General features: G+C 47.4%; 1 protein-coding gene across 1 annotated transcript in view; it reads right to left on the bottom strand.

Annotated features, from left to right (window-relative positions):
• Positions 1 to 14384, bottom strand: part of TUBG1 (tubulin gamma 1) — an 83063-nt gene that overhangs the window by 47359 nt on the left and 21320 nt on the right. The window contains exon 3 of the mRNA XM_015831519.2: positions 7081 to 7248. Within this exon, the coding sequence (XP_015687005.1) occupies positions 7081 to 7248 (168 nt within the window). The remainder of the gene's footprint in view (positions 1 to 7080; positions 7249 to 14384) is intronic.

Raw genomic sequence — 14384 nt, 5'->3', positions numbered from 1 at the left:
TGGATGAAGGATGGCTCCCTGACTGAGTGATATCCTGTCTGGCGGAATCCTCCACGGAACTGTAGTGGAGAGACCCAGCAGGTTGGCAAACCACGGTCTCCGTGGCCAATACGGGGCTACCAGTAGAATCTCCGCGCCTTCCCGGAGCAGTTTGCGTACCACCGCCGGGAGAAGAGGGAGAGGCGGGAAAGCGTACAGCAGACCCCGAGGCCATGGAGAGCGCAGCGCATCTACCTGTTCCGCTCCCTGAGCCGGGAAGCGGGAGAAGAAGCGGGGGAGCTGGGCGTTGGCCGGTGAGGCGAATAGGTCCACTGAAGGTAGACCAAAGCGATGGCAGATCTCCTTGAAGACCCTCGGGTGAATCCTCCACTCTGAGTGGTCTATTGTCGCTCTGCTCAAGACATCTGCCTGGGTATTGTCCTTCCCCGAGATGTGCTCGGCCTTGATGGACGCTAGGTTGTGCTCTGCCCAGGTCCCCAATATTAATGCCTCGTTCAGAAGGATTCGAGAATGGGTGCCCCCCTGCCTGTTTATGTGGGCCTTGGCCGTCATGTTGTCCGTGAGGACAAGTACATGACGCCTCCTGACCTGGCTGTGGAAGTGAAGGAGAGCTAGATGTACGGCCCTCAGTTCCAACCAGTTGATGTCGTGACGGAGGTCTGAATGAGACAAACGGCCCTGTGCCCAGTGGGAACGAAGATGCGCCCCCCATCCAAAGAGGCTGGCATCGGTCGTGAGGAGGAGCCGCTCCGGCTCCTTGAACAACGACCCTTTGAGGACGGCTGGGGACAGCCACCATTTGAGGGAAAGCGAGGTCTGAGATGGGAGCCTCACCCTTCTCTGAGAAGCACTGATATTCTGTCTCTGGAAGGGGAGTAGGAACCACTGCAATTCCCTGGAGTGGAGCCTGGCCCACGGTACTATGTCTATGGCTGATATCATCTGTCCTAGCACCCTGGAAAGGCTGAGTAGAGAAACTTTCTGCCCCTTGCGTACTTGGCGGATGGATTTTCTCAGGTTGGTCAAACGTTCCTGAGACAGATACACCCGGCATTCCCTGGTGTCTATGACGGCCCCTAAATGCAATAGCCGAGTCGTGGGGACCATATGACTTTTGGGGAAGTTTACCGAGAACCCGTGATCCTGGAGCAGCCGTACTACCCGGTCGAGATCCTGTCGTGCCGAGTGGGCGGAGGTTGACTGGATCAGGATGTCGTCCAGGTAACACTGGACCCTGATCGGTACCATCCGAAGGTGAGCTGCCAGGACCGCCAGGATCTTGGTAAACACCCTGGGGGCCGACGAGAGGCCAAAGGGTAGAGCTCTGTATTGATAGTGCTCTCCCTGGTAACTGAACCGTAGAAACCGCCGATCGATAGAGATGGGGATATGGAGATACGCTTCCGTGAGATCGATGGATGTCAGGAAGTCTTCCTTTCTCACACTCCCCAAAATGGAGCGGAGTGTCTGCATCTTGAATTTTTGATATCTGATATGATGATTCAAATTTTTTAGATCCAGGATGGCTCTCCATCCTCCTGACGGTTTTGGAACGACAAAGGATGGAGTAAAACCCCCGCCCTCTCTGGTCCACTGGAACGGTTTCTACGGCCCTTATCTCCAGAAGATGCTGGATGGCCTGGCTCATCAGGTTTCTTTTGGCTAGGTTTCGGGGGAATGGGCAAGAAATGAACCTGTTTACAGGCGTGGAGATGAACTCCAGGTGGACGCCGGACCGTATCGTGTTTAGGACCCACCTGTCCGTGGTGGTGGCCTCCCATTGGTGGAAGAACAGCGATAGTCTGCCCCCTATGGGAGGTCCCGTTGCCGGGGAGTCACCTGGAGCGCCGAAATGGCCGGCCGCCCCCATGAAAGGGCCGCTTACCCTGGTTACCTTGGTATTGTTGCCTGGGCTTGCTCGCCTGCCTGTCAAATTGCCCCTCTTGACGGTCCGTCCTGGGTGGGAAGGGACGAAAAGAGTGTGAATAGTTGTATCTATTCCCCCCCCGAAAGGACTGTCTACGGGAGAAATAATTTTGTTTCCTGTCAGGTTTCTTAATGATATGGTTGAGCACTTTGCGCTTATCCTTATTCTCCGAAAGATAAGGAGTCAAAGCGTCACCGAATAATTTACCCCCCTGGTACGGGGCAGAGGACAGACGCCACTTGGATTTGGCATCAGCATGCCAATGCTTAAGCCAAAGCATGCGTCGACTGGTGATCCCTGAAGCCATGGCTCTGGAAGCAAACTTAGTCGCCTGGAGCGTAGCATCCGAGGCATACTCCATTGCTGCCACCATCTTACTGATGTCCTGTTGAGAGCGGACATCATCCTTGGGGGTGCGGGCCTGCAGTTGTTTTAGCCAACGGTGGGCTGCTCTAGTGAAAAACGACGCTGAGGTCGTTGCCCTAATGGCCCAAGCGGAAGCCTGGTGGATCCTGCGAAAAGACAACTCGCACTTATGGTCCTCTGACTTCAATGCCTCCAACACATCCCCCGCTATGGCTGTTGGAGAAATCAATGGTCCGAAAGGCTCGTCCACCGCAGGGACCTCCAGCGCGTCCTCCAGTTCCTTGGCCACGTTGAACAGTTTTTTGTCCGTGGAACTCGGAAGGGGAAAGGAGGCAGGTAACGCCCATTGTTTCTTAACCGCAGTTAGGAACATGGGCGGACATGGGATCCGGTGCTGAGCTGCCACCGGTTCAATAAAATTTGGATCAAGGTCCGAATCAGGAGCGACAGCAGTCGTTGTAGAAGGGGGCTCAGACCCACGGTGTGCGGTGGAAGAGACCTTGCGGAGCAACGTAACAAACGCTGAAGGGTGAAACATTCCAGTGGGCGCCGGAGCGTCCACCGACTGTTCCTCTTCCTCAGACATCGGAAACTCCTGGTCAGAGTCCTGATCAGGTAACGACAACCCCTCAGAATACAAGGATTCAGCAGGTGAAGAGGGGCCGGACTGAGGTTCATCAGTCTGAAGTGGGATAGCAGGGGGAACTATGACTGGAGGTTTGGGAACTGCCCTAGCGTTCAGAGCGCGGTCCACTGCCTGAGCAATCAACATGGACAATCGCTCCTCTGAAGGGAAGGGAAGCTGTTCGGTCTGGCGAATTCCAGCCGCTGTAGGGGTGAAAGTGGCCTCTGGCATACACTGGAGTGACTGATTAAGTGGAATCTGGGACTCCTTCACCCGCCCCCCAGCCTGAGGATTGTCTAGTCGAGCAATTTTTTGTGCCCTAGAGAACTCCTTTTCCAGAGCTTGGTGTCCTTTTCCAGAGCTTGGTGTCTCCTTTTCCAGAGCTTGGTGCTTATCTGCCCCCTTGGATGACTTTTTTGCGGATTTTGACTTAGCAGTTTGCGCAGCACGTTCGGATCCGTCCGGATGAGGTGGCACAGAACTCATGCCAGCCAATGAAGGGGACACAACCTCCTTCTCAAGGGGCTCCATACTATCCATCCTCTGATAGCGCAGGGGCTCAAGTGGGGTCCCCCGGTATCTAGAGGGAATTACCACCTTGGGTGCGGCCAGACGCAATTCCAGAGGACGCCTGGGACCCAGGTACAGTTGCAATCACAGGCAGCGACAGACACGCTATGGGAATGCCTGGTGCCCGTGGAAAAGCGTGTCACAGAAAAGGACCGGTGCTCTAAGGGGTCACCGTAAGTCCTCTGAATCACTGGCAGTAACTAATCAGTGAAATCCAACGCACGCCCACAATTTCCAGTGAGTGCTGAAATTAGTACACAGCACAAAAATTGGCTGCAGTTTATCCAATTATTATTGAGACCAAGGAGCCACCAAGCTATGAAAATAAGGGCTTGTGAAAATAGGGGCTTGTGAAGTGACTGAATCAGCCTAAGGGAGCTGTAAGTATAATTCTTTGTAAGAGGGGATAGGACCCTGGTCACAAAATGGCCGTCGCTCGTAAAATGGTGGCCTGTCCTGAGGGGATCAAATGTGCCACTTAAATGTCTAATCAATTGCTCCTTCTGGAGACTGCTTTCTCCCCAGATTCTTAATCCCCCAAATGAAGGTGATCATGAATCAACTAAGCTATTATGAATTTTAGTCCCTCGACCACAGTGCCTGGGATAAAAAATTTTTTTGTCCCTGCTTCAAAATGGCGGCCACGCCAAAAAGACCAACTGTCAAACTTTTTTTACTTGGGAGCACAAGAAGCCAACTATGAGCAAGGCGGCTGTGGGCCTCACCGCAATCAGCCGCTAACCGGCTGACCGCTCCGAAAAATACGGCCGAAAAAGCAATCACAGTGTCAATCGGCCTGTGTCTCACTTTCTTCGGAGCGCCGCGGCCGCCAACGGAAAACCTCGCGGTTTCTGTGAAAACGGCCTTCCTGGGGATGCAGCCGCAATCCCCGTCTCCAAAAAGCACTCGCCGAGGAAGCAATCAGCCGATCGGCTTCCTCGGACGTCCTCCGTTAGAAATTGGCCTCCCCGGGGACGCAGCCGCAATCCCCGTCACAAGAGGCCAATCGTCGAGAACGGAGAGAAGTCGAACGGCTTTTCTAGCCGCAACTGACCGCGGAGAGAGGAAACTGAGAGAGAGACAAACGGAGGGAGCTGACAGCTTTAAATCTTCGTCACTCCCTGCCGATAATGGAGCCGTTGCCTCGAACTCTAATCGCGCTCCGCTATGAGTGTGTGCAATTTGGAGTCACTAAAGCACTAAAGCAATTTGGAGTCCAAAATTTCAATTTAGTAGTTCTGCCCTGTGAGCTCCTGGAGGGAAGGGAGAAAGAAGGGACCCCCTTCTGCCTCCCAAGAAATCCCCCCCCCACTGTAGAGCTGACAGGAGAACTGAAAAATTTCTATATAAATCTCTAATTGTATTGAAGATGGAGGAACCACTAATGAGTCAGACTATACCTAAGAGCCAGAGTTGTACGTCCTGTCCTTGGGCAAGATCAAGTCAAGACTGGGCATAGGTCCAGGGACAGGGCGTGACAACTTTGGCTGACTTGATCTGATTGGGCAGGAATACAGTCTCAACCCATGGGTGGATCCTCCATCTCCAGTGCTGGAGAATAGGACAAAGCAAAGTAGAGGAAAATATTTTCCTTTGCAATATTTCCAGTCTGAATTAGACTAAGGCAGGGTCCCCACAAGAGAGCCCTTTTAAGGGTTATGTATTTATAGAAAAACAACTAAGCTACCTCTGTTCCTGAACGCTAAGGTTGTTGCAAATAAGAAATGGAGGAGCTCTGATACTATCACAGCCGTCATTTTGACAGTTTTGATGTACTGTTGCCTGTGGACGCCCCCACTAAATGCAAGCATGGGATAAACTGAGCCTGGTTTGTTCTCAGTCTTTTAAGTGGCCACAAACTACTAGCAAAAGTGGAATTTGATCACGAGTCAAGGAGCATCAAGAAATGTTTCCCCTTTTGCATTTGAGCATCCAAGAAGAGACAAGAAAGGAGAAAGGGAAAGAGGAAAGACAAAGAAGGAAAGAGAACAAGGAAGGAAAAAGAAGGAAAGAGGGGAAGGAAGAAAAAAGGAGAAGGAAGAGGGAAGGAAAAAAAGAAAACAGAAGAAGGAAGGAAGGAAGGAAGGAAGGAAGGAAGGAAGGAAGGAAGGAAGGAAGGAAGGAAGGAAGGAAGGAAGGAAGATTATAATGAGAGGAAGGGAGGCTCTGAGGGAAGTCCTGCCTTAGCATTTGGCCACCAGCAGCCCTGGTGCCCTTTTGCCTTCCCCTTGCCCCTTCCTCCTGGCCTAACCTGGTGGTCTCCCATCTTATTGTGAAGGATGCTTCCTCGCATGGAGAGAGAGTGGGCCTCCCTCTGACCCACGCACTTTGCCCTCCTGCACCCACCATGAGCAACCTGGCCAAAGAGAGCAAGCACAGCAGCAACAGCAGCAGCAGCAGCCTCAAGGAGGAAGTGCAGCCAGCACCCCCTCAGGAAAGTGCTGGATTGAGCTGCAGGGTCCTGGTGCCCCGGGAGCTCGAGGGCCGGGCTGGGCACTTGCCCTCTGCTGGCCAGGGCTATGGGCAGCCTGCACCACTATCTGGGAGTTCCCCGTGCAGCCCAAGAAGGACGATGAGGCTCCTGTAATGGACCATGCCCTGGTGCCCACCCCAGTCCCACCCCTCTCCACTGGAAACCCCTGGATCCCCCCACAGCCCCATCCATCCTCCCCACAAGCGCCCCCTAGCCATTGACTTCGCTTGTCAAAAGGTTGCAAAAGGGGATCACATGACCCTGTCATAAATATGAATCAGTTGCCAAGCATCCGAATGTAAATCACATGACCCTGGGGATGCTGCAACGGTCATAAGTATGAAAAATGGTCATGTCTCTTTTTTCAGTGCCGTTGTAACTTTGAACAGTCACTAAGTGAACTGTTGTAAGTGGAGGACTGCCTGTACTTTTATCACTTTGTTCCTTTTTTTTTGGTCATCAAGTTTTTGACACCTTGCTAGGTGACTGGTGGTACTCGAATATTGCCTTATCCTAAAAGTGGTACAATTGGTGAAAAGGTTGAAAAGCCCTGCTCTAAGTCAATCCAATTGAGTAATTTATTGTATAAATGTCTAGCATAGAGTTTACTTATTATACTTAAAGAGGCTGATAGGCCAATAGTTAGCAGGCAAGACTCAGATGCCATTTTCGTAAATAGGCACAATAATGATTAGGCTGCAATGCTCTAGATCTAGAATTTGTGCGGCGTGATCAATATACATAAAAAAGGGGGGGAAGAATGGGAGGGGGCACTATTCCAGCTTATTTCATAGTATTTCAGGCATGATAAAATCATTGCCTGGAGTTTTACCAGGCTTTAGTTGATTAATGAGCATCTTTATTTCAGCACTTGTAACTGGGGAACAGATTGGCATTGACACCTAAATAGAAGTCAGGAAACTCTTCTTGTGAATATGCTTTAAAATGGTGCTCTCATATCGAGGCAAATATAAGATAAGGGAGTGAAAAGGTCTTATCAAATGGGTGGGAGACTATCAAGTTCAAAACAGAGTAAAGTTCTTGGGATGCTAATTTTATAAAATTATGTCTGACAGAGGAATGAAAGGGTGCTTGTTCCCAGCTTCTTGGCTACTTTACCTGTGAAAAGCCACTAGCCCAATTATTTCCAGCTCCACCACCATGCTCAGATAGGTATATGTTCTCAGGGTTGTAAAGGTTGGCATATGGAGAATTCAGAATGGAATGGATCACTCGTGGCTCCAAGTCCAAAAGAACAGCTCGTGGGATATAGTGCTCATCATCTGCCTATAAATAGGGAAAAAAATACTATAAACAACCTGCAGAATTACTCTTCAGATTTGTTGAAATTCAGCTCCCATAACCCTTTGGCCATGGCACTGGTTATGGGTAACAATTGGCAAGACTGATCTGCACAGAGGAAATAGCAGCCACTAGAGGGCACAGTTATTACTCTTTATTCTATGCTTCCTATCTTCATCCTTTTGGACTTTCAAAACACATCTAAACTATTGAAGACAGCTAGTCCCTGATATGTTCAATAATGGTGATGAAACCAATACTGATATCAGAATGGTTGGTAATTCAATAATTGGGGACAATGCTTAAAAGTTTTTCATATAAAAATTCTACATATATGAGTAATGTTAGAAGCAAGGATGAAGGACAGACAGTGTTGTATATTTTGATTATCAAGGTTGTGTACAATTTTTAAATTTAGTAAAGTACTATTATGATACATTTTTCCTATATAATATTTAGGACACAATAGCACACAACAAGGTTTTGTAAAAAATTTAAATTTAGTAAAGTACTATAACAATACATTTTCTCTATATAATATTTAGGACACAATAGCACTAATCTCTGTGTTTATATATGTTTTCTATTATATACCAAAGATTGATTATGTAGTGAATGTATACCAAAAAAAACAATATTAAATAATCTGTGATATCTCTTAAAAAAGATTTCTGGAAACATGAAATCGGGATCTGCGTATGTAGGGAATAAGCTATTGGATAATAGCTTTATTAACTGAAGTCCCGGGATGCTGCCAAAATTGGATTCCTTACTTTTTCTTCTAATTTTAATATAATTTTTAAATTATTATTTTCCTTCAAGATTAAATATACAGATTATACCAAAAGTCAGGCTACACAGGTCAATGAAGACTTTTAAAAAATATATATTATTGTATTTAGAAGAGTTCTCCATTTTACTATAAATAGGATTCTATCTGCAAAGTATTTAAAATGTTTTCCTAATATTTAGCAGATATCTGTTTTGCTATAGTTTAAGATGATCATTCTATACTTTAGCTGTAGAAAATAAGTTTTGGCTTTCTCCTATCATGTTATCTTATCGCCTTCCAGTCTTCTCAAAGTACTCTTAACCCCTCTAAAAAGAATACAGAGCTGAGAACAAGGGTTTGGTAACACTTTCTCATCTGAAAAAAACAACCAGAACTTTAAAGTTCAGACTTTTTAATTAAGGTCTCTAAAACTGAATTTACACTCAAAGTCCTCAAAGTCTTAGAAAGAGATTCCACTGTTGCAGTGAGACCAGCTTATAGAATGAAACAAATATAAGCTTCCAAGCCATGGTCCTCAGGAGTAACAGCCTCCACAAAAATCAGTGATTCCTCCCCAAAAAACTAGTTGTCCATTACTAATGTTTGTTGGGTTTCACCCGTTGCTGATATAAAAGCTTCTCAGAAGTCAGTAAAACATTGGAAACATATCATCCTCCCAGATCAGTTATCATATTACAAGCAATAGGAAACCAATTATGGAAATAATAACTCATAATTTCCTAAACCTCCTCCAATCAATTCAGGGGCTAATAATATAAAGTCCATAACACTCTTAAAGTCAATTAAGCCTATGAAATCCCCAAAACAAAAATCAAAATCTCACAAGATATTTTAACATCCTCCCATTAAGATATTGTAATATTTTGAGTAGATAAACAAAATCACAGGTTTTTAAAAATGCTAGATGTATTTTGATATATTCAATGTACTGATGTATCCAACATAAAAAAAAGATTGTTGATACCACTTTTAAACCACTTCATCTGCCAGTCATTTTATGAGCCAGACTTTGGCTACTAAATCTAGTCCCTATACCTTTCTTCCTGTTTTATCCACTAGACTTGATATTCTTCTTCCTAAAAATATAGAACTACTGGACTCCTTTACATATGACAATGCTAACTTGTAATTCCAATACAGAATTAGTCTGGCCTTTATTCCCTTAATTTTAATATACTACCAAGTTATTGTGAAGTACTTCTAATGCCAATCCCAGTATTGCCATTACCCTAGAGAATAACAGAATTACAGTTAGAAGGGACCTTGGTCTTCTAGTCCAACCCCTTTCTCAAGCAAGAGACCCTATACCATTTAAGAGAAATGACTGTCTAATCCAGACATATCAAACACAAGGCCCGGGGGCCAGATGTGGCCTGCAAAGTGGTTTCATGTGGCCCACGAAGTCATCCTGGAAACAGTGAGGGAACGGCCCCCGCTGCCTTGGCCCTGGCCCAAGCCGGCTGGGAGCCAATGTACAATTTTGTGGTGGCCATCTATGCTGAAATGCATTCAGTCTTAGCTCCACAAGGCCGTCTGGAAACAGCGAGGAACCAGCCCCTGCCGCGTTGGCCCCACCCCCTGGGGGCATGCTGGGGAAATGTCACCCTTTGTGAGGAATTAAGAAAGGCACCATCACCTGGAAGTGGCCAGCAAATGGCCCTCACCTATCCAGCTTGATGGGCTCTGGAGGAGGGGTTTCGGCAGGCAGCGGAGCGCTCTCCTCACAGCGCCAAGAGCTGAGCCGGGTGGCGCAAATCTGATGAGATGTGCAATGCTGCCTAGCCCCCAGCCTGCCCAGTTTCAGCAGGCAGCAAGGTCCAAAGCTGGTGAGCTTCGCATCAACCTCTCAGTGCTGTGAGGAAAGCGCCCCACTGGCTCAACCTCTCAGTGCTGTGAGGAAAGCGCCCCACTGCCTGCTGAAACCAGGCAGGCTGGGGGTTGGGCGGCATCACGCTTCTTTTCAGATTCGTGCCGCCTGGCTCAGCCTCTCGGCGCTGTGAGGAGAGTACCTCGCTGCCTGCCGAAACTGGGCAGGCTGGAAGCTGGACGGCATTGCACAGGTAACGTTGACTCTCACGCTGCTCATGGTACCCCCTCCCCCAGAGCCCACCAAGCCACATATGTGAAGTAGGTGAGGGCCATGTGCTGGCCACTTCCAGACGATGGTGCATTTCTTCATTCCTCACGAAGGATGACACCTCCCCAGCTGCATTTCTTGCCTGTTTTTCTCCCTCCCTCATCTCAAATATTTTCCCACCATTCTGTACTTAGGAAGGAAGGAAGGAAGGAAGGAAGGAAGGAAGGAAGGAAGGAAGGAAGGAAGGAAGGAAGGAAGGAAGGAAGGAAGGAAGGAAGGAAGGAAAGAAGGAAACAAGGAGAGGGAGGGTCTGAGGGAAGTCCTGCCTTAGTCCTGCCCTGCTGCCCTTTCACATCCCCTTGCCTATCCTGGGGGTCTCCCATCCTATTGCTAAGGAAGCTTTGGATACAAAGTCGGGTCTCCTCCCATGGAAAGGGAATGGGCCTCCCTCTGACTTTGCCCTCGTACCCATCATGAACAACCTGGGTAAGGAGAGCAAGCACAGCAGCAGCAGCCTTGAGGAGGAGGTAAATGCAGCTGGGCACCCCCTTGGGGAAGTGGGGCTGGGTTTGGTGCCGCGGGTGCTCGAGGGCCAGGCTGGGCATTTGACCTCTGCTGTCCAGGGCTCCCAGCAGCCTGCACCACCATCGAGCCCCCCTCCCCGCATGGCCTGAGAGGTACAGTGAGGCTCCTCCAGTGGACCATGGCACTTGGCACTTGCCCTGGTCCCACCCCCTTCTGCCAGAGACCCTCAGATCTGTCCCACTCCTGCCCAGGCCCCCACAGGCACCTTTGACGCGAATGATGTAGAGGTGGCCATGTCCACCCAGTAGGCCACACCCACTCCATCCACGCTGCACCCACCCTGGCCACACCCACCCGGCCCCCCGAGGGCAACCGCAATGCTGATGCGGCCCTCAATGAAATTGAGTTTGACACCCCTGGTCTAATCTCTTCTTAAAAACCTCTAGCAATGGAGACTGAAACTTCTGAAAGCAAGCTGTTCCACTGATTAGTTGTTCCCAAATTTCTCCTTAAGTCTAGGTTGGATATCTCTTTGATAAGTTTCCATCTGTAACTTCCTGTCCTTCCTTCAAGTGCTTTGAAGATTAGGTTGACCTCTTCTTCGTGACAGCCCCCTAGACATTGAAGGATTGCTGTCATGTCACCACTAATCCTTCACTTTTCTAGATTAGACATTCTCAGTTCCTGCAACCATTCTTCATAAGTTTTAGCTTCAAGTTCCTTAATTGTCTTTGTTGCTCTTCTTTACACCTTCAAGAGTCTCAACATCTTTTTGATATCATGATGATCAAAAGTGGACACAGTATTCCAAGTGTGGTCTTACAAAAGTATTATAATGCGGTATTAACACTTCACATGATTTTGATTCTATCCCTCTATTGATGTAGTTGACTGATTGGCTTTTTTTGGGCAGCTGCAGTATACTGCCGACTCATATTTAAGTGGTGGTCCACTACAGCAGGGCTTTTCAACCTTTTCACCTATTGTACCACTTTTAGAATATGGCAACATTCGAGTACCACCAGTCACCCAGCAAGGTGTCAAAAGCTTGATGACAAAAAAAAAATAATGGAAAAAAGTGATAAAGTACAGGTAGTCCTCAACTTACAACAGTTTGCTTGGTGACTGTTCAAAGTTACAACAGCACTGGAAAAAGTGACTTATGACCATTTTTCACACTTATGACCTTTGCAGCATCCCCAGGGTCATGTGATTTACATTCGGATGCTTGGCAACCGATTATTTATGATGGTCACATTGTTCCAGGGTCATGTGATCACCTTTTGCAACCTTGTGACAAGCAAAGTTAGTGGAGAAACCAGATTCACTGAACAACCATGTTACTAATTTAATCTCTCTCCTTCTTTCTTTCTCTCTCCCTCTCTCCCTTTCTTTCTTTCTCCCTCCCTATCTCTTTCTCTCTCCCTTTCTCTCCCTGTCTCCTTTTCTTTTTCTCTCTCCCTCTCCCTTTCTCTCTCCTTCTTTCTCTCCCTCCTTCTTTCTCTCTCCCTCTGTCTCCCTCTTTCTCTCCCTCTTTCTCCCTCTCCTCTTTCTCTCTCTCTCTCTCCCTCTCTCTCTCCCTCTCTCTATTTCTCTTTCCCTCTTTCTCTCCCTCTCTATATTTCTCTCTCCCTCTCAAAGATCCTTAAAATCCTTAAAAGTTATGCTTGGACAGAAGACTTTTTCTTTTACAGATGGGGCGGGTGGGCCCAACATTCGTGGGCAGGCAGGACCCCGCCTGCCGAGCCGCCACCTCCCCATCGCCCTCCACGCCAGCCGGCTCCGTCGCCAGACCTCCCAGCTGACAAGGGCAAGTTCGGAGGGTCGCCAGCTGACGGGTGCAGGAGTTCGGCGCTGCGGCAGCCTCCCCTTTGCCCTCCGCACCGGCCAAAGCGTTGCCTGACGTTCCAGCTGACGGGCGCAGGTCCGGGGGTCGCCAGCTGATGGGCACAGGAGGTAGGCACTGCGGCGGCCTCCCAACCACCTGCTTCTTCGGCTGGAGCAGTTGCCAGGGCTTGCATGGTCTCCAAGGGCCGCTGACGCGCTCCCCGCCGCCGGCAACCATGCAAGCCCTGGCAACTGCTCCAGCCGAAGAAGCAGGTGTATCGTACTGAATGTTTTCATCCATGTAGATGTAGTTCCATTAAGACTACAAGTTGAGTGCAGTTGATCAGCTAGTTATGAATCCATCTGATGATGATGTTGCCTAACTGGTATTTTTCAATCTTATCAAGTAATAGGTTGTGGTCTACTTTGTCAAATGCCTTACTGAAATCCACAGCATTTTCCTGGTCCACTGATATAGTTACTTTGTCAAAGAATGCAACAAGATTTGTCTGACATGGTCTGTTTTTAACAAACCCATGTTGGCTTCTAGTTATAACTTTGCTTGCTTCTAGGTATTCATTACTTATCTTTTCCAGGATCTTCCCAGGTATTGATGTCAGCTCATTGATCTAGTTTCCTAGATTCATTTTTCCCCTTTTTTGAAGATGGTAATGTCAACTCTTTTCCAGTCCTTTGGTAGTTCTTCTGTGTTCCAGGATCTTTTGAAAGATATGCTTCCATGATTTTGAGATCACATATCCCAGCTCCTTCAGAACTCTACAATGTAGACTCTGGTTTTGCGTGGTAGCGACCGGCTGCGGGCTTGCAGATTCTCCACACCCCCACAGCTAATTTCGCCCTGCCAGGGGACCCTAAATGGGTCTAAGTCGCCACGGAGAGGCGGCAAAGAAAGAAGGGTGCTGCAGCAATTCTGGAACGGCGGTAGCCATTCCGTTCGACTTGGGGAAAGTCTTCTAACCCAATAGGAGAAAAGCTGGCCGTATTGCATCAACCAGCCCAAGCTACTAGCAACCGAAGTCCAAAAGTACTAACCAGCACAACTGTGAACATCATGCTTGAAGCTGGGTAAGGAATTTGATCTTCTCTTTTCTATTCTATATTTAATTTCCTGGAAAAGATCCTCAAGAAGCAAAATACCTCCGAAAGGGAAGGAGGGGGGTTTCCACCCCACCCTTATACTAATGGAAGCGGTGAATTAATATTTTTATGGAGGATCAAAATATATGGAAGTGAAATAAATATAAAACCTGAAATTTAAAACTTAAATCTGGATAAATCTAAAATCGTTTGAATGGTTAAGACTCTCATTCTAAAGATAATTGTTCATTTTGGAAATTGAAAAGCAAATAATTGCTGACACCTAGTGGTGGATGAAGACTATGACAGCTATGACTTTAATATAAGATTGGCAAACCTGGGAAAATCTGTTTTTGTGACCTTCAAAGCTTTAACAATAAAGAACAGCTGTGCAAAAAAAGACAATAATCTGGGCTGTAGACAAAGAGAGAATTATAAATTTCAGGAAAAAAATCTTTTTTTTTTTTTTTTTATAAACAAATTTTATTGATTTTTTTTTTATCCCCCCAAAATAAACAAACATACAATTATGGCATAAATCAATAATACAATTAATAAAAAAAAACAAACTAAAAAAACCTCCCATTCTAAGATGCTCAGTAGCCTCACAGGAACACATTCCCTCTCTTCAACCTACTTCCCTCCTTCCTTCTACCTCCTTCCCTCCTCTCCACCCTCTCAACCACTCTACTCTACACATCCCCCCTCCTTCCCTCCTCCTCTTCCAAATGTGGTCCTGTAGGTCAATCGAGCCTCCATTCTTGTACTAAAAAACCTCCTATTCTAAAATGCTCAACAGCC

The sequence above is a fragment of the Protobothrops mucrosquamatus genome, unplaced genomic scaffold, assembly GCF_001527695.2.
Source record: "Protobothrops mucrosquamatus isolate PMUCROS unplaced genomic scaffold, P.Mucros_1.0 scaffold_257, whole genome shotgun sequence".
Classification (NCBI taxonomy): domain Eukaryota; kingdom Metazoa; phylum Chordata; class Lepidosauria; order Squamata; family Viperidae; genus Protobothrops; species Protobothrops mucrosquamatus.
Note: the sequence above shows the minus strand (reverse complement) of the source record. Positions and strands in the feature narration are given on the sequence as shown.